Source organism: Lynx canadensis, chromosome B3, assembly GCF_007474595.2.
Source record: "Lynx canadensis isolate LIC74 chromosome B3, mLynCan4.pri.v2, whole genome shotgun sequence".
Classification (NCBI taxonomy): Eukaryota; Metazoa; Chordata; class Mammalia; order Carnivora; family Felidae; genus Lynx; species Lynx canadensis.
The window spans coordinates 108,254,058-108,274,300 of record NC_044308.2 but is presented as its reverse complement, the minus strand read 5'-3'; the positions used below and the strand labels follow the sequence as shown (position 1 = coordinate 108,274,300).

General features: G+C 38.8%; 2 protein-coding genes across 5 annotated transcripts in view; both read right to left on the bottom strand.

The window, feature by feature from the left end:
• SNAPC1 (small nuclear RNA activating complex polypeptide 1) overlaps positions 1-3,001 on the bottom strand; it is a 34,890-nt gene extending 31,889 nt beyond the window's left edge. The window contains exons 1-4 of one of the 3 annotated variants that reach the window (XM_030319252.1): positions 2,793-2,849; positions 853-935; positions 550-709; positions 256-396 (exon numbers count right to left, since the gene is read on the bottom strand). In XM_030319252.1, the coding sequence (XP_030175112.1) occupies positions 256-396; positions 550-702 (294 nt within the window). In that variant the 5' untranslated portion in view covers positions 703-709; positions 853-935; positions 2,793-2,849. Of the gene's footprint in view, positions 1-255; positions 397-549; positions 710-852; positions 936-2,792 lie in introns of all 3 variants that reach the window. The other 2 variants (XM_030319251.1, XM_030319253.1) reach the window with 2 other exon arrangements.
• Positions 3,002-16,194: 13,193 nt separating this feature from the next.
• HIF1A (hypoxia inducible factor 1 subunit alpha) overlaps positions 16,195-20,243 on the bottom strand; it is a 41,764-nt gene continuing 37,715 nt past the window's right edge. Inside the window, exons 13-15 of one of the 2 annotated variants that reach the window (XM_030319250.2) lie at positions 18,900-19,008; positions 17,990-18,116; positions 16,195-17,513 (exon numbers count right to left, since the gene is read on the bottom strand). In XM_030319250.2, coding sequence (XP_030175110.1) covers positions 17,362-17,513; positions 17,990-18,116; positions 18,900-19,008 — 388 coding nt within the window. In that variant the 3' untranslated portion in view covers positions 16,195-17,361. The remainder of the gene's footprint in view (positions 17,514-17,989; positions 18,117-18,899; positions 19,009-20,243) is intronic. The other variant, XM_032593365.1, reaches the window with a different exon arrangement.

Here is a 20,243-nt window from a genome sequence, read left to right as displayed (position 1 = left end):
TGCCAAATCTCATTTCCTATTCTAACAATTTGCTTAACAGATGGCATCTAGAAACACACTGTATTTAAAAGCAGAGACTAAATTTTTGTTTGCAAAAAAAAGTAATCAGAAAGCATTTTCTCCTATTTTAAGACACTGTTCTAATTGTATTGGAAATTATTTAATATTCTTTCTACTTTATGGAGACTGAGGTACTTTATGAACAATGAAGTATAATTTCTCATTTTGAAAAACAATCTATTTTAGATAACATACCAATTTGGGCATTGCTGTAAAGTGAAATGCTTTGTCTAGTCGCAGTTTCCTAAAGATATAAGCTGCATCAAAATGTTGTGCATTTATCAAATCTTGCTGAAATTTTAAGACTTCATCCCAATCTTTCAGGGCAACTCTAATCTACAAACAAGACAGTAAAAAAGTTACTAAAGGTATATCTTTTTCATTAATGTATTTTAATTTTGAAACATTGGCATTCCTGTTTAAATCAGTTTGTTGTAAAAATATTGTACCTGTTTCCTATTTCTGCTGAGGGAAAACAACAAGTATTACCTTTTGTTTTGGTTGACACAGTTGGGTGTTATATAATCCATATAGCAGATACAAAGCACCAACTCTGATCTGGAAGGTGTAGGGCGGTAAAAAATATTGCCAAGCCAAAGCTAATGCTTCTTTTGTAAACATGTTCTTTTCTAAATTTCTCATTCTACCACTAGAAAACAAAGAGAAAATATATTATGACTCTAAGTAAACCAGTAATGAACACGAATTAGAAGAGGTATATTCTAGCAGCTACTAGAAACTGGATGGGCATTCCACATCTGATCCTTTCACAATTCAAGCACAAAAACTTACTTTTCTGCTGTGCTTCTTACACTGAGGAATAGGCATGCACTCGGTAAACAGGATGCATCTTCCTAAGGCATCAACTTTACTTGCTGAATAGGGGAGCAAAGGGGGAGGGGCTACAAATTATTCCTGGTTAAGAATTTAAAACACTTTTAAAAATTAAAATAACCATGGTTATATTACAGAATAAAATACAAAAGTTATATGCCTTCTAATATACAACGGAGATTTTCCCCAATACTCTCAGGGATACGCTCTACACCTCATTAGTCCTTGAGACACCTAGGTGAAAAAGTTAAAGAACCACAATACAACATAACCCACACCCTCCTCCCAATTCTGCAGGACAAAGCTCACCAAAGTAAAGAAGGAGCAGGGTAGAAAAGCAGACTTCACTATACTCCCAAAGCCTGGGATCTTCAAATAATAAATACACTAAAAGAATGCAAAATACTTACTGTAGTATTAGCAACCAAAGCAACTGCTAAAGAAACATCACCACTACTCAAGTAGTGTCTACTTTTTTTCTCATTTTACTTTTTCCTCCTTAGCTAAATATATGGAGGTAACCCCCGCAATATTTTCCAATATCTGCTTTACTACCTACTAGCTGTGTGACCACGGAGATTACTTAACCTCATTAAGCCTCAATTTCCCCTTCCATAAAACAAGGATAATTATGTACCTGCTTTTCAAAGTTGTTCTACGGATTAAATACATTAAGCTATAAATGTATTACATTTAGTAGCCATTAAAAAAATTAGTTCCTTTCATTAACTGTACAACAAATAGCTCTCTATCCTCCATCCCCCGCAATGTACAAACTACACAGGTAATTATTACATTGAAACAAAGAGAACTTTTACTTCTGATTCAGGAAAACACAGTCTTAATCACAAGAATTCATTCGGCCAATCATTTAGCTTTTTCAATATTGTGTGTGTTATGCTAATGAATATCAAACTTATCCAGTCACTGTCCTCACAGAGCTCTGTCTAATGGAAGGAAAACTTTAAAGCAATAATAATAATAATAAATGAATATTTACAGGGCAATGAAGGGTACCCTTAACACGTATTAGCTCATTTAACACTCATGACTGCAATAAGAGGTATTCCAGTCTCCATGCTATGGATATGGAAGTTCAGGCAAGTAATTTGCCCGAAGTCAGAGTTACACTTTGGGCTGTGATTCAAATTCAGGCAGTCCCGCTCTGTAATCTGCTTGCTCTTAACCGCTATACTCTACCACCTTTTGAACTACACGCTGAAAATAACCTGTGCTAAGTCGAGAGATAAAAGAAGCATAATGCTCTGGGGAAAAACCCAGTATGAACGCCTGACTTACTCTAGAAGGGCAAAGGAAGGCTTCCCTGAAACACTGTTCATTTGAGATTAATCTGAGTTTAGAAAAAGGTGGTCTGGCAGAAGGAACTGGGGGGAAAGCTCCAGGCCCAGTAAAGCCTAAAGAGGACCACAGGCGGCCTGGAGCAAGACAAACCACTGGAGTGGTAAGCAAGGGAAGGACAGGATCGGACTGGCACTCTAGAAAGACAACTGTGGTTGTATGAAAAACGAATTCAGTCGTGCAGCGTTCTGTCTTTGCTTGGGTGTTTGTTTCGTTTAAACAAGGGGCTTTAGGAGAACAAGGCTGGAGGAGGGCAAATGGTGGGTGACCTGGGCCAGGGTGAGGCAGAGGAGATGGAGAAGACGGTTTAGAAGGGTGGCCAGGCAGAAATACATACTCGGCAGGAGGCCACAAAAGGACGCAGACGAAGCCAATGAAACTGCCCAGGAAGAAGGCCCGGGAGAGCTGGGGGCAGCGTGCAGGGGCTGCAGCCTTCCTCAGCCCTTCCCAGGAGCAGCAGCGCTTTGGGGAAGAAAAAAGCTTCCTACTCCGCCTCTGAGCAGGGAGTGATGCGAGGGTAGCGGACTAGAAACACCCACCAGAAGATGGTCCCGAACTTCATGCTCCTCCAGAGCTCCGTGAAGTCCTCGAAGCGCACGCTATCGGTCTCCTGGAAGCGGCTGAGCAGCGCCTCGCAGTCAGTCTGCAGGCCTGCAGGAGTCCCCATGCCTGCAAAAGCCCCTAGACCACGCGCGGACCAGCCGGCGGCTGTCGCCCAGGAAACCGAAGCCGGACGTCCCGCCCCCTGTGCATGACGTACTTGCCTTATCCGGCCCCTTTAGCTCCGCCTCTAGCTGGACTGGTGCGAATTGTGGGTTTTGCTTCTTGCGCATGAGTGGATGTGTGCCCGTACCTGCTCTGATCTGCTTAAAGATAGAGGGCTAAGGTCAGTTCTCTCAATTTCATTGAAGAAGTTTCTATCTCAGGAGTCGTGTGAGCCCAAGCAGGATTTTAGGTCTGCATTAGGCTAGCTTATGTAAATTGGCTTTACCCTTACTTTCCTTTAAAGTGACCCTGGGGGCGCCTGGGTGGCTCAGTTAAGCCCCTGACTTCGGTTCAGGTCATAATCTCGGGGGTTTGTGAGTTCGAGCCCCTCATCCTGCTCTGTGCTAACAGCTCAGAACCTGGAGCCTGCTTGAGATTCTGTGTCTCCCTCTCTCACTGCCCTTCTCCCGCTGGCACTTTGTCTTTATATCAAAAATAAACATTAAAGTGATCCTGGAGTCACAGAAGTCAACTTTTATAGTTCGGCAAGAACAGGTCCCATCTTCCACCTAATTCTTCGTGGAAACAGGATCTAAAGAAGACCTTTTACTAGGAAATGAACTCCACTTATTCTCTCATAGTTTACAACCACATAGTATAGTGTTCAATGTGTGTCTCTCGTTGTAACCATTGCAGTCTTCTGCAACCACAAATTGAGAAACTTGTGAACATCTCCCCACCGCCGCTCACACCCCTATGTTCATAATAATCTGGCCTAGTACTTGGCAGAAAGTACGTATTTATCGATTATTTGGCTTAATTGGCACTCTGTGTATCCTCCACCTCTTACTCCCTGGAGCTAGATATGGAGTAGTATGCTGGACTTCTCACCATTTTCAGATTGCAGGGCATGCTATTTTTATTCTTTAGGAGTGGTATGCCAATATAATGGAAAGCATTAGACCATCTGTAGATGGAGGTTCAGCTCACTTAACTTTCCTGATCATTGATCTTTTTAAAAAAATTTATGTAATATTTATGTATACAGAAAACCTTATGTAACATGTCTAAGATAAGCATAACAATGAAGTGAACATTTGTGTACCTTCTACCTGTGGAGGAACAGGAACAGGAACAAGTCTGTCACATTCATCTGTGAACTCCTCCCCTAATTTATTCCCCTGCCTTTACCACTACCATGGTAACAACTACCTTGTTTTGCTTCTCATTCTTTTGCGTCCGACTTCAGCTCAGGTCATGATCTCATAGTTTGTGGGTTCAAGCCCCTTGTTGGGTTCTGTACTGACAGCTCAGGGCCTGGAGCCTGCTTCAGATTCTGTCTCCTTCACTCTCTCTCTGCTCCTACCGCACTTGTGCTCTTTCTCAAAAATAAATAAATATTTAAAAGTTATTCCTTGTTTATCTTAAATACAGTCTAACGGTATTTTAAAGGACGTCCTTTATTTTTCTTTGTCAAATATGGCAATTCTACTTACACATTACAGCAGTATATATATATACATATATACGTATGTATATATATACATATATACATATATACACATATACATATATATACACATATCAAATATGGCAATTCTACTTACACATTACAGCAGTATATATATACATATATATGTATGTATATATATACATATATACGTATATACACACATGTATATATATACATATATATGTAGAAATGTTGGATGATAATGGGTGCAAGTGTAAAACTTTAAAAGATAACGTCAAATTGTTTTTCTAGAGTGGTTGAACGGATTGTCACTTCAATATCCGTGTATGGCAGTTCCAAATTCAGCCATATCATCTCAGAAACTTGATACCATACCTAATTGTGCTGTTAACATTCATTTCTGTGATTATTAATGGTTGTGCATCTTCTTAAATTCTAATTTTCTTCCTGTTCCCTCTACTATGAAATGCCTGTTCATATGTTTTGTCCATGTTTCAATTGGGTTGTTTGCCTTCTTCATACTGATCTGTAGGATCACCTTATATATTCTGGATCTTAAACTGGTGTTTGTTATATGTATTATAAATATCTTTCCCCAGTCTGACTTATTTTTGTTTACTATCTTTATGGTGATATTTGATATACAGAAATTCTTATTTTTACTGTAGTCAATTTTTAAATCTTTTCCAATAAGGACTTTTGTCGATACATATGTTCTCTATATTTCATTATAGGGAATACCAATAGTGTAACTTAATAGACCTTAAATGCTCAGTGGCTTAACATAAATGAAATTTACTTTTCTTTCCCATTAAATTCAATTAATGGCAAGTTGGGATGGGAAGGGTTCTGCACCAAGAAGTCATCCAGGGACCCAGACTGATGAAGACTCTGCTGTCTCCAGTCATTGGTTTTCAAGAGCACGCTGAGCCCTGACATCTAGTCTGTAGACAGGGAAAGAAAGAGGATGTGAAAGACTGCATGAGAGACTTTATGGGCCATGCCTGGAAGTGGTACACCCTCAAAGGTGGTCTGCTGACCTCTGCTGGTCTACAAACTATTACCTCTCCATCACTCTTTAGTACAGAAATTAAGAGTAAGTATTTGCAAACGCTTACTAGCAATCTGGCAAAGTAATTTTATGTCTGTTAAATCTAATAATAAAAAGCGGGACTGCATATGACATGACTTTTTAAATCTCAGTCTTCTGGTAATTTATTTCTTTTTTCCATTTACAAAAGCACTGGTCCACAATTGGAGAGAAACTGTCCATTACCACAGATAGTTTGAGAAGCACTGGGGTACACCATTTCAGTCCATATCCCGTTGGCCAAAAGTTAGTCACATGGGCCCACCCAGAGGCAAAGAGACCTGAGAAATGTTGTCCCTAACTGGGCAAACTCTTCCTCACAACTCCAATCTGTGGAAGAGGTACTTAATCTTTGTCGAACTGCCAACATTGCTGCCACAATTTTCTATCAAAAGTCTTAAATTATTGCCTTTCACTGTTAATTCACTGTATCCATCTAAAAATGATTTCTAGGGGTGCCTGGGTGGCTCAGTTGGTTAAGCGGCCGACTTCAGCTCAGGTCATGATCTTGCAGTTTGTGAGTTCTAGCCCCGCGTCGGGCTCTGTGCTGACAGCTCATAGCCTGGAGCCTGCTTCAGATTCTGTGTCTCCCTCTCTCTGACCCTCCCCTGTTCATGCTCTGTCTCTTCCTGTCTCAAAAATAAATAAACGTTAAAAAATAAAAATAAAAATGATTTCTATGTATGGTATGGGTTAAGGATCCAATTTCACTTTTTTTTGCATATATATAAATATATATATGCATGTATATGTATTTTCCATATGTGTAATTTCCTAGCACCTCCAACTGAATAATCCATCCTTTCCCTAATGATCTAAAAAGTCACTTCTGTCACATACTAAGTGTGCAGGGCTAACTGAAGCCAATACACAATTGTGTGGCTCTGTACCTGTTGTTACGATGCCAGAATATTTACATTACTGTTAGTATATATAATTTATTGCAGCAATTCTGAATACCTGTTGCTCCCCCTTTCCCATGGGGCTTGCTGTTTTTGTGGTTTCTTTCTTTATTTGTTTACTTACCTGATTAGACTATTTTAGTGAAGTCCATTTCCCTCTTAAGGCCACTTAAGAGCCTAAGTAGCTCTTCAGAGGGTACAGCCCTGGCTATGCACACACTTGCCTGGGATCACAGTGGTTTTACCAAGGCTTTCTTTGGCTGTCTCTTTTCCAGAGCTCTCTGTTAAAGAGCCTGACTCTGTTGGTATCACACCCAGCTATTAGGCTACCCCAATTGCCTATTGATTGCTCCACTGTTTTTGAGTGTGCTGGGGCATGAATTGCTCCAGAGTCTAATCCAATCACATTTAGGCTCCTTTAGAGGTAGTCTTTGAGGTTTGTTCTGATCCCAAGAGGGCTCCTCTTAGTTGTCTCTTTCCCTGGATTTCTCTGGTAAACTAGTTAGCCTGCAGTTTAACTTGTTGCTGCCATGGAGCTACCAGCCTCCTCTTAATTATTTACCACCAAAATATCCGTTGTTTTCAAGAGCACCTTTGAGTTTGAATTTTCTCACACTCTTCCAAATAAAGCCCTTTCTTTTGGGAGAGCTTCTGAGTTCTCCATTCTAATGGATTTTCTCTCCCCCTGGGCAAAATCTCTGAGCCACTGCTGTGGAGCTGAGGATGGGGACAATGGCCCACTTCTCTCGGAATGACACCTCTGCTTTAGGAGCAGGGCTCTGGGAGGAGGCAGTTTCTATTCTTCTCAGGCTGCTTCTGCTGGCATGGAACTTTCCAGTTTACATGTGAGCCGGGGTGAAAGTGATTGGGATCACAGCACTTTTGGACTGCTGCACCTGGGATAGAGCCTCTGTCCAATGAATGGTGCCTGAAAGGAAAGGGGTTCGCAATCTCCCCAATGTCTAGGCCATACTTACCTGAAATTTAGCTTTTGCAACATGATTCTAAAGATGAGAAATGCTAGCAGCCTGGCCCTCCCAGAGAGATGACATAGCCCTTTACTGGGATCTAGCAAAAGAGGGAGCCCCTTAGAGGGAATTGAGCTTCTGTCATACTGAGCAGGATGGGAGAGGCAGCAGATCCCGTCTCAAGGGTCACTAACTCCTGATGTTCTTAACAAGATTTAGTATATTTTCTTGAATAAAAATTTCTTCATCTGCTGTATTCTCTTCAATTTCAAGAAACTTTAAATGGTATTTTAAAAAAATTCTTGCCAGTTGTACTTTCACTGGAGAGCAAGTCCACAGAGCTCCTATTACTGCCATTTTCCTGGAGATGGATTTAAAGGTATAACTCCCCCATCCAATGACTGATCAGTGTAGGGATGAAAAGGCTCTGGCCCTCTCTGTGACTTGGGACAACTCTCAAGGACTATCCCAGGGCCAGAGCTCCCATATGGCTGCTGAAGATCTTTGTTGGGACTGCATCTCAACAGGTTCTTCATCTACCCCCTTCTGCGTTTTCGTTTCCTTGTGTTGTTCCTTAAAGCACTCCCTAAGACATGACCTGTGATGTCCATCTGAGTCCACTTACTAGGGAACCCAATGGCAGAGACTTGGGTACCATTATACTACTCTCTTTACTTTTGTACATGTTAAAAGTCTTGTACATGTTCATAGTGAAAATGTAAGGAAAGAAAAGAACTGAATCAGACTGGATGTGGTGGATAAGATTGTAAGTGACAAATGACCTCTGGGGTTCTGGTTTGGGAGACTGTGTGGTGCCATTCACTGAGCAGGGAACACAGGATGGGAGCTATTTGGAGAACATATGATGAACCATTTGGAGCACAGTTAGTTTTTCAGAGGCCGAATTTGAGGTTCTTGTGGGGAGCAGTATAGTCTGGATTCAGATTATCAAGCTACAATTCATGAAAAGGAAAGGTAATGGTGACTTAGAACATCTTAAATGGCCAAAACATTCTGTTTAGCTTCCAGTTGTGTTTTTCCCAATTACAGTTGAATGTGAGTAGCTCATAGAATGGGAATTAACCATACTCTTGATGGCAGGCACTACATTCTAGAATATTTGAATCACCAACAGGTCTTATAGTAACAATTGTCCGAGTCTGTTCATGCTGCTGTAACAAATACCATAAGCTGGGTAGCTTATAAACAACAAACATCTACTTACTCCTTACAGTTCTGGAGGCTGGCGAGAACCCTGTTCCAGTTGCAGACTGCTGATTTCTCATTGAATCCTCACACAGCCAAAGGGGAAAAAGAGCTCTCTGGAGCCTCTCTTGTAGGAGCATGAATCCCTTTCAGGGTCTACCCTCATGACCTAATCACTGCCCAAAGGCCCTACCTCCTAATACTATCATCTTGGAGGTTAGATTTCAGCATATGAATTTGAGAGGAAACAAACAGTTGGAACATAGCAAACACCTTGGACTCACTCAGCCCTCGATTGTTGTTCACTGAATGAATGGATTTCACTACAAGGACTAGAAAACAGTCTTGTTTTCCCCATTGTTTCTCTGATCATAGTTCTTCTCTGGTTCCCACATCATAGGAGATCCTCTCCCACCTTTAATCATATGTGAGTTGTCTTTGTGCAAACAGAGTGGAAGTTTTTAAGGAACAAATTATCAATCCGATGGAATCATGCTCCAAAGGAATTAAGAATTTTTGTAGGGGAGATGAGACATGCATGAATGATCAAGGAAGATTAAAAAAAAACCAAAAACACATAGAGTATCATGTCATCTGTGAAGAGTGCAAGTTTGACCTCCTCCTGGCCGATTTGGATGCCTTTTATTCCTTTATGTTGTCTGATTGCAGAGGCTAAGACTTCCAATACTATGTTGAATAACACTGGCGAGAGTGAACATCCCTGTCTTGTTCCTGACCTTAGCGGGAAAGCTCTCAGTTTTTCCCCATTGAGGATGATATTAGCGTTGGGTCGTTCATATATGGCTTTTATGATCTCGAGATCTGATCCTTCTATCCCTACTTTCTTGAGGGTTTTTATCAAGAAAGGATGCTGTATTTTATCAAATGCTTTCTCTGCATCTATTGAGAGGATCATATGGTTCTTGTCCTTTCTTTTATTGATGTGATGAATCACATTAATTGTTTTGCAGATATTAAACCAGCCCTGCATCCCGGGTGTAAATCCCACTTGGTTGTGGTGGATAATTTTTTTAATGTATTGGTGGAGCCGGTTGGCTAATATCTTGTTGAGGATTTTTGCATCCATGTTCATCAGGGAAATTGGTCTATAGTTCACCAAAATACCACTAGAACTGATTCATGAATTCAGCAAAGTTGCAGGATATAAAATCAATGCACAGAAATCAGTTGCATTCCTACTCACCAACAATGAAGCAACAGAATGAGAAATCAAGGAATTTATCCCATTTACAACTGCACCAAAACCTATAAAATACCTAGGAATAAATCTAACCAAAGAGGTGAAAAATCTATACACTGAAAACTATAGAAAGCTTATGAAAGAAACTGAAGACACAAAAAAAAATGGAAAAAGATTCCATGCTCCTGGATAGGAAGAACAAATATTGTTAATATGTCAATACTACCCAAAGCAATCTACATATTCAGTGCAATACCTACCAGAATAACACCAGCATTCTTCACAGAGCTAGAACAAATAATCCTAAAATTTGTATGGAACCAGAAAAGACCCCGAATAGCCAAAGCAATCTTGAAAAAGAAAACCAAAGCAGGAGGCATCACAATCCCGGACTTCAAACTATACTACAAAGCTGTAATCATCAAGACGGTATGGTACTGGCACAAGAACAGACACTGAGATCAATGGAACAGAATAAAGAACCCAGAAATGGACCCACAAACGTATGGCCAACTAATCTTTGACAAAGCAGCAAAGAATATCCAATGGAATAAAGACAGTCTCTTCAGCAAGTGGTCCTGGGAAAACTGGGCCGTGACATGCAGAAGAATGAACCTGGACCACTTTCTTACACCATACACAAAAATAAACTCAAAATGGATGAGAGACCCAAATGTAAAACAGGAAGCCATCAAAATCCTCAAGGAGAAAGCAGACAAAAACTTCTTTGATCTTGGCCGCAGCAACTTCTTACTCAACACGTCTCCAGAGGCAAGGGAAACAAAAGCAAAAATGAACTACTGGGACCTCATCAAAATAAAAAGCTTCTGCATAGCAAAGGAAACAATCAGCAAAACTAAAAGGCAACCGACAGAATGGGAGAAGATATTTGCAAATGACATATCAGATAAAGGGTTAGGATCCAAAATCAATAAAGAACTTACCAAACTCAACATCCAAAAAACAAATAATCCAGTGAAGAAATGGGCAAAAGACATGAATAGACACTTCTCCAAAGAGGACATCCAGATGGCCAACCGACACATGAAAAAATGCTCAACATCACTCATCATCAGGGAAATACAAATCAAAACCATATTGAGATACCACCTCACACCTGTCAGAATGGCTAACATTAACAACTCAGGCAACAACAGATGTTGGCAAGGATGCAGAGAAAGAGGATCTCTTTTGCATTGTTGGTGGGAATGCAAGCTGGTGCAGCCACTTTGGAACACAGTATGGAGGTTCCTCAAAAAAGTAAAAATAGAACTACCCTACCACCCATCAACTGCACTACTAGGTAGTTATCCAAAGGATACAGGTGTGCTGTTTCGAAGGGACACATGCACCCCAACGTTTACAGCAGCACTATCAACAATAGCCAAAGTATGGAAAGAGTCCAAATGTCCATTGATGGATGAATGGGTAAAGAAGATGTGGTATATACATATACAACGGAGTATTACTCAGCAAACAAGAAGAATGAAATCTTGCCATTTGCAACTATGTGGATGGAACTGGAGGGTATTATGGTAAGCGAAATTAGCCAGTCAGAGAAAGACAAATATCATGTGACTTCACTCGTAAGAGGACTTTAAGATACAAAACAGATGAACATAAGGGAAGGGAAACAAAAATAATATAAAAACAGGGAGAGGGACAAAACATAAGAGACTCTTAAATATGGAGAACAAACAGAGGGTTACCGGAGGGGTTGTGGGAGGGGGGATGGGCTAAATGGGAAAGGCGCATTAAGGAATCTACTCCTGAAATCATTGTTGCACTAGATGCTAACTAATTTGAATGTAAATTTTAAAAAAAATTAAATTAAAACAAAAGAAAAAAACCACACATACAACAAGAAGTAAAGTAAGAAAGCTAAAGGTGTAGTGCCATGTAAGTTCACAGAGGTGGCAAATATTTGCAGCTGAATCTGCCTGGGAAGAGGCATAGCACCCACCCAAGCTGTGCTAGCCCCTCTGATTTGTACTGTTAATACTTCACTTTGGTTTTGCTTTCAATATTCTACCAGCAGACTGCAAAATCAGGACACAGCTTATAATGGCTCACCCCACAGCTGTTCAGTGCTCCTAGTAAAGAGTTTGTCATCGCTGTGTATATGACACATAGTTGTGTGTAGAACATTAAAAACAATTTGTTTCAAAGAGCAAAAAATATAAACAAGAAATACTGAAAAGGACCTTAATGTTTTTCTTAATGTTTTAATGTTTCAAAGATCTCTAAAAAAAACAGATTTGACTTAACAGAGTCCTAGTCTACTTGTGAGGCTAATTATATGATGTTTCTGAACTTTTTAAAATGCATTGCCCTTGGTGATAAACATTACAGGCAGCCACTTCACCCCCCCCCCCCAGCCTGCTCCCCTCTGTGGAGAATCACCAGTTTATGGTTATTAAGCATCCATAGGACCAAAAGACTTGAGCACCCTCTTTAAATAGCACCTCTCTAATTAAACACAAACACACAAGATACTAAGGCTACAGATCAGTTTTTATTAGTAAAAAAACATTTAAAACACCTCCCCCACTTTTTAAAAATGGACTCTTACTTTCTTAAATATTGTTTGAAAAACCATAAACAATGAATTATCCTGAAGGAAACAATTTAAAATAAAATGTAAAATGTTGACAACCCCGGAAATGCATGGATGAGGTTATTTTAAACAATACCTTTCTTTGTACTTTACTACAAACTGATCAACCTAAACATACGAATTACAGGAGATTAAATTCAATGCCCCAAGCCTTCCCATATTCCATAAACTCACCTCCCTTCTGTCCAACAAGATTATCTTCTTCCAAAGGAGTCTTAATATCTGGCATTGGTAGGGTGCTGGCACACAGTATTCAAAAAACAAACAAGCAAAAAGCAAAACAAAAACAAAAACCAAACAAAAAACCACCTGGGGCAGGTAAAGTTTCAATTTACATTATCAGGGATATCTCAAAGCGCTTTATTTAAAATGAACTAAGCCTTTGAGTGCCTCATGGGGAATATAGTTAAATAACCAAAAGAGTCCTCCATTTTTGACCAGATTAGTAAATGATTAATATTTTAAAACCTTTTTATATAGTTAAGCAATCCCATCCGTTAGGAGACCTCAGATATGTTTCTATTCCACAAAACACAGTTTCATACCCCCAAAACATTTGGGAATTCCGCAGACAGCTCTACAGCGACACATGAGACTCCTTCCCTGAACCTCATAACAGTCCTATACCCCACCCCACCCCATCCCCCCCAAAAAATCGGGAAAGCGCCAGGCATCGGAATTGGACAAGTCACGGAAGACAAAGAGCAGCGCTGACCCCTCGAGAACCCGCCCCACCCCGCGCCGCAGCAGGCCGGGTGGGGCCGAGCCTCCCACGTGAGATCTTACACGTAGGCCCGGGCTGGGAGCACCCGCCCCACGGAGCGGACCGGGCCTGGGGCGGAGGGCGGGGGCCGGGGCTGCTGTGCTGCGCCCGAGCACGTACCGGGGCGTGGCCTGCAGCGCGGCGGGCGGGGTTTGGGGAAGTTTCTCCTGACGGCTTGTGTTTCGCATCCTCATCATGTAGTACCAGCGGCACCACGGACGTTAGGGGTGGTCGGTCCCCTCCGCATCCTTGTTATTTTCCCCGCTGAGGGGGCTGTCTGATCACTGCTGCTCTCAGGCACCTGTCTTTCCTCTCCGTCCCGGGATGGATCCGAGACAAGGGAATAAAGGAAATTAAATAGTACGAGATCGGGTGTCTGGGCAGCGTCTTGGATAAAACCGTCCACTACAGGTAAGAAAATTATGTCCAAACCTCTGAAAGGTGTGAACACAAAAAAGCTCCAGAAGGTATTGATAGGAGGGTTTGTGGTAAGACGTAGCTTAATATTACAGGGAGACCATTTTGTATCAAATTCTACAGATCAAACAACGATCTGTAAAACGATCTGGGACAACAGGTTCAGCGCTATTTTAAGAGATGAAATACGAGTAAAGTGGTTAGCGGCAGACCTAAAAAACACCTGAGTAAGATTTTTTTCTTTACACTGTTGTTGGTTTCAGTTGGCAACATGTTTGCAAAGGTTTTATTTAACCAAAAGTCCATTGTTAAAAAAAAGATTACATATTCTTTGCAACTTATTTTTGACGTTGCTGCATTAGAAATCTGAACTTCTAGAATCTAAATGTTTAAATTTCTGCACAGCCAGTAACTTTAAGGGCACTTCTCTGTTTTAAAGGTTGTAGGGGAAAATTGCTATTTGGAAAGGTAGTTGCAAAGTTATACAAACTTAAAGTAAACGTGTATAATGCCATTAAGTCAGACAGCTCTAAGAGGACCATGCCATACACTGATGTAATCTTTTATAGTTCATTAACGGGCTTTCCATACATCATCTCATTTACCTGTTAATATCTCCATCACCAGACACCTGAATCTCTAGTTCAAACTCAAAATTCTCGATAGCACTTTAGAACACCACTTAACTCATTTCCGTTGGTCTTGCCATTCCTCTTAGCACATCCCCTATGGTTTCATTACCTTCACCCCATTGCTTTCTCTTGTTTGCTGTTTAAACAGTTAATAGGGTAAAGGGCATGCTCTACTGCTACCCACCTGGCTAGTACCCCCCTGGTGTTTAGCACCATGAGCTATGGAGTCACTGATGGCCACCTCAAATGCTCTGATCCTTAGGCTAGGTCTCAAGAATGTTTTCGTATCTACAAAATGATATAAATATTAATTCAGAAGTGTTTTTTGAAGACTGTGAGATAACATCCTAGCACAAAGTCTAGCATATAGGACCTAATAGATGTTTAGATTCATTTTAACTCATCTAAAAGCCATTGTACTTAGTTGTGGTAAGCTCTCTGTAGAACCCTTTTTAGTTCCAAAGTTAATGGTGAGCACAAAAGAACAAAATACACTAAACTCCTTTGCCATACTTTCTTCAGGTAAGTAAAATAATACTGTGGTCATTCATTCACAGCAGCACCAGAAAAGTGGAAAGTATAGGCATCCATCGGGAGGACAGAAGAGCTATTATAGAATTCTAGTTGCTAGGGTAGGGTTATACTTCAGAGAAAGGCATTATAAGGAAGTAAGTGACAGTCTGAGAGAGAGGGCACAAAGCTGGGAAGGAAGGGCTGGTTCTTCTATTTCCAGCAGCTTCAAGCACTCCATGGGGGTTGTTTCCTGAATGACCAAGAGGTGGGTACTTACTTTCTTCCAGTTCTACTGTCTGTTAAAGTGGCTTTCTCTTCTAAATCACTGCTTTTACAAGTCATTTTCTGACTCCCGGTCATTACATAACCTGACCACTTATTAATATTTGAAAACTACACATAAACTTCTAGCTTTCGACTAAAGCTAATTCTGCTACCAAAATAAGCATAATTTTGGGGTGTTTTTGACCTGAAAATACTAAGCAACTATTTTATTCTAAAATACCACCTCTATACTATCTGTAATGAAATGCAAAACTACTTTGGGTCATAGTATTTACAGTGAAGTATGCGTGTGCCCCCAAAAACTTGGAGCCTTCGAATTATAAATTTTTGTTCCCAAATTTTCATGCCGCTGTAATAACATTTTGTTCAGTCTAAGATAAGATCTGGACTTAGTTCATTTTGTTCAAGATATTTTGGTTCTTGTAACCTCAGGCTACAGGACCTAAGGCTCTGGCCACTGCCTCTGTAATTTGTCCATAAAAATAATTTGCTGTTACTTCTAGGTGCAGAGGCTCATGGTGATTTTTCATCTTTTTGTGCAATTTTTTTTTTTACAGAGAGAATATTACTTTTATAATCACGAAGAAATATAGCAATTCCATAAAAACATACAGAAAAAAATGAATTAAGTTATTTAAAAAATATAAAATATACAGTTCTGATTTTAAAAAACATGCAAGGTTTGTTCTAGTTTCATACTAAGAGAAAACCTAAGTGTAAATCTTTGGTGTACCATTTATTACCTTGAAGGCTTGGACAAATCGATTATCATTTGAGGTCTACATTTCTTCATCTGTGAAATGGAAATAGATTAGATCTTTAGAGGTACTTCTCATCCTTACAACATTATGTAACTATAATATTTGGGATTTGCTTTACTCATCCCATTCATATTAAAGCATTAAAATTTGCTTTACTTTAATAGGTTCATAAATTTATAAATGACAAGTTTCTTTTCTAAAAGTGTATTTTTTACAGTGGAACATTATAGTTTGCTTTTACTTAATAGGACATTTACGGACACAGTATACATTTAAGTGATGGCAATAAAATAAATGTAGAAACAATCACTGGCAATTTAATTTTCATAAGATAACTGCTGGTAATCAATTTTATGAGTTGGAGGCATTGAAACAAAATTTTTAATATAAAAGCTGACCAAAGGGGGCCTGGTCCACAGAAGATGTTTATTTGATGTAACAAAACAATACAGTTAGTGTTAGAGCCAACCACAAAAAGCAAAAGGAATGAAAAATTTGTACAATGCACATAGAAAAACAAGATGTTTACTGACAACTATATATTTCTAAAATAATGCTTCTAAAATTACTCAATTATTGAAATCTATACGAAAACAGAAGGATGTTAATAGCGACAAAGTGCATAAAACCAAACATCAAATTTTGAGCAAATTAACATACTAGGCAATTTTGCTAACAAAGCATGATTTTTTTTTCTTGTTCACAATCTGCTCAAAATATTTTTATACCAACAGGGTGGGCAGAACATTTAGGTTTAATATCATTTACACAATATTAGCATAAACTTCCACAACTACAGATAGGGTATTGTTTTCTTTTGAGCTGGCAAAGTGACTACAGAAACATCAGATCATTTCTCTGAATTGAGAATTTTATCCAAATAAATGTCACATACCTTCCAGATATATGCATATCTTTCTTTATCATGTAAATGGCTTTACCCATTTAAATAATAAACCATACAAGCATTTAAGAATCATTATTATATGATTAACAATGTCATGTTCCAGGTTTAACAATTTCATAGGCCAAAAAAAATTTCTTCTTAAAAACTAGTTTTATAAATGCAGAATATATTGCATGAGTAACTGCTGGTATTTTTTTAAGAAAATATATTGTGCAATTGTGGCTACCATGTACTGCTGGCAAATCATTATTGTGTATGTAAAATGTGAAAAAACTGAGTAAGAATTTTTCAAACTGATCATGATGAAAGGTTACTGCCTTCTTACAAAAATTATATTGGCATCTTATTAAAAATAATTCGATAAGGGACAAACTCCCTAGCCCAAAATAAATAAATAAAAAGGTGCATTTTAAAAATGACGCTACTGCAATGTAATGGTTTAAATACCAAGGAACTGTGAAGATGTGCTGTCTGTGATCTGGCATTAAAGAACGTACTAAAAAAGAGCATTAATGTAAATGAAGTAGAAAGGGGATCAAGATTGAACTAACCAAGTTTGTGCAGTATTGTAGCCAGGCTTCTAAAATTAGATATAGAAAATATAAATAGACTGCTTTAGGTAATGAGCCACCAGTGTCCAAAAAAAGGAATGAGATTATGAAAAAGCTCAGTTAACTTGATCCAAAGCTCTGAGTAATTCTTCACCCTGCAGTAGGTTTCTGCTGCCTTGTACAGGAGCATTAACTTCACAATCATAACTGGTCAGTTGTGGTAATCCACTCTCATCCATTGATTGCCCCAGCAGTCTACATGCTAAATCTGAAAAACAAAGACATACCTAAGTATTCATTCACCTAGTCAATAAATATTACTGAACACTCACTGTGCTATAGGTATTGCAGAAAACTAAAGCAAATAAGCTCTGGGTTTCTAGTCTACAGGGCAAAACCACAACTATGTGAAAAAGCAAGTGGAATAAAGTGTTACTGGTGCTATGTCAGAAGTGTTTAAAGGATACAATGATGGCACAAAGAAGTGATAAATCAATTCTGAAAAAATCTCATACAAATGTACAAGTTTTAACTTCTACTGAATATTGATGGCACACAAAGATAAATTAAAAGTTCCATCTTGAATAGCTATTCCTGTATTCACCACCAGTGGATAAAATGCTACCTTAGTTTTTAATGATGCTAAAGAATGAAAATCACTTTGAAAGTAAAGCTTCTAAATAAAAAACTTTCATACATTTTAATTCTCTGTGGGATGTTCAAGGGTAGAAAGAATAAACTAACCAGAGGGTATTAAAATAATTGTCTTTTGCTCCATTCCATTCTGCTCACTAGATTTGCATCCTTTTACGCGTTTCCAAGAAAGTGATGTAGTAGTTGCACGATCATCTGGCTGCTGTAATAATGTTCCCTAAAAACAGCACAGTTATTTCAATTTTACTATGTTGAAATTTTGTAAAAGCAGAAACTTACTTTGTAAAAGCAGATTAATAACTGTATTTCTTAAATATGGTTCTAAATTATTTTTAATTCTTTCTCTTAATACTACTATGATAAAGTCATTTGCCACTCATTATGGCAACTGTTTCTGTAAATGCTTTCCAGTAAATATAGTCTGAAAATATCAGTATGAATTATACCAGCACTAACTTAAACTGTTTTTTTGGAGGTAAGAAGGAAAAGTAACTGAAAGAGAAAAGAACAAGACTGGTGGTGACACTGAGGTTAGAATGAGGGGAGAAATTCACTTTTTACTTAAAATACATCTGCTTTGTTTGGAATTTTTACAATGAGAATGTATTCATTAAATGTATTTTTTTTAATGTTTCATTTTTGAGAGAGAGAAAGAGAGAGAGAGATGGGGAGGCGCTGAGAGAGAGGGAGACAGAGGATCCAAAGCAGGCTCTGTGCTGATAGCAAAGAGCCTGATGCGGGGCTTGGAACTCAACAAACTGTGAGATCATGACCTGTGCTGAAGTCCGATGCTTAACCAACTGAGCCACCCAGATACCCTCATTTAAATGTATTTTTATGAAATAGTCTTTTAATACCAAGTGAAAGAAACAATGTTTAACCTCTGAATATATAACTTTCGTATATGGAAGAAATGAGAAATCACCTATATATTGGCTCACATTGTATACAGCACATTAGCTTCTATACAACAGAAAAAGAAACATATTCTCACACTTACAATTCCTACTGCTTGAAAAAGTGAACCGTCATGTTCTATTTTTCGCTTTCTCTGAGCATTCTGCAAAGCTAGTATCTTTGGATTTAGTTCTTCTTCAGGAATGGTAGTTCTGGGAAAAAAAAAAACCACACAGTTGCTTTACTATTTTTAAAATACCCAACTAACTTTTTTTGAGCAAAATAAATGATGCCTGTTTTCCAACATTAAGGAATATAATGTTAATATGTAAGAGAATTTTTCTGATTACTAAAGTTTATCATCTGAAGTCAAAGCTCAGTTTTTAAAAGAAAATTTCTTAAAATATGCATTTACCTATTTATAAAATAAATCTGAACAGAACTAAGTTGACATTTTTGTAGGTTAAAGTTAAATACTGGCTTTTCCATTCCAGCCAGTATAATATTCAAATATTCCTGGGACTATTATAAGAGTAACTTCACATTTCTATGGCTTTTTTAGTTTATAAAACATTGCATGTTCATTAGTTCATTTTAGTCTTACACCAATCTCCAAGAGGTATAAAACACCCATTTTATAAATGAGAAACCTGAGGCTTGTTAGCAATGGGACTTGGAGCAAATTACCTGGTTAGCTGCAGATATGGAAGTGCCTTCTAGATCTCCTGATACCCATTCCCCTCCCAGTAATCTTCCCACTAAGCCACTTTGCCCTCAGTATTGATCTGGTTGTCAAACCTGAACTATCTCCATTTAAAATTAATATTAAGTAGTAAATAACTGTTTTATGTATCAGGCACATGAATTCTGTTATCCATTTTGTCTTTTCAAGAACTCCTCCCCCCAGCCCATACACAATCACAACAGCTTCTTGCTCTGTTCCATATAGTTGAAAATGCCATATGAGTGACACATTATTCAAACTGCTCTCCTACATGCAGTTTTGTTTTGTATTTTAAAAAATTCTGGGGGCGCCTGGGTGGCGCAGTCGGTTAAGCGTCCGACTTCGGCCAGGTCACGATCTTGCGGTCCGTGAGTTCGAGCCCCGCGTCGGGCTCTGGGCTGATGGCTCAGAGCCTAGAGCCTGTTTCCGATTCTGTGTCTCCCTCTCTCTCTGCCCCTCGCCCATTCATGCTCTGTCTCTCTCTGTCCCAAAAATAAATGAATGTTGAAAAAAAAAAATTCTGTAAAACCTTCATTATTATAGATAGGCAGGTTTTTAAATTCCTATAGAAATATATTATCTTTATGAAGTACAGTGCAATCTATCATATAAATATCATCTTAGTAGTAGCACTTCTAATGATTTATCAGCACGTGTAAGGGGGGCTAAGGGGAAGAGGGAGAGAGGGAGAATCTGAAGCAGGCTCCACCCCCCCACTCAGCA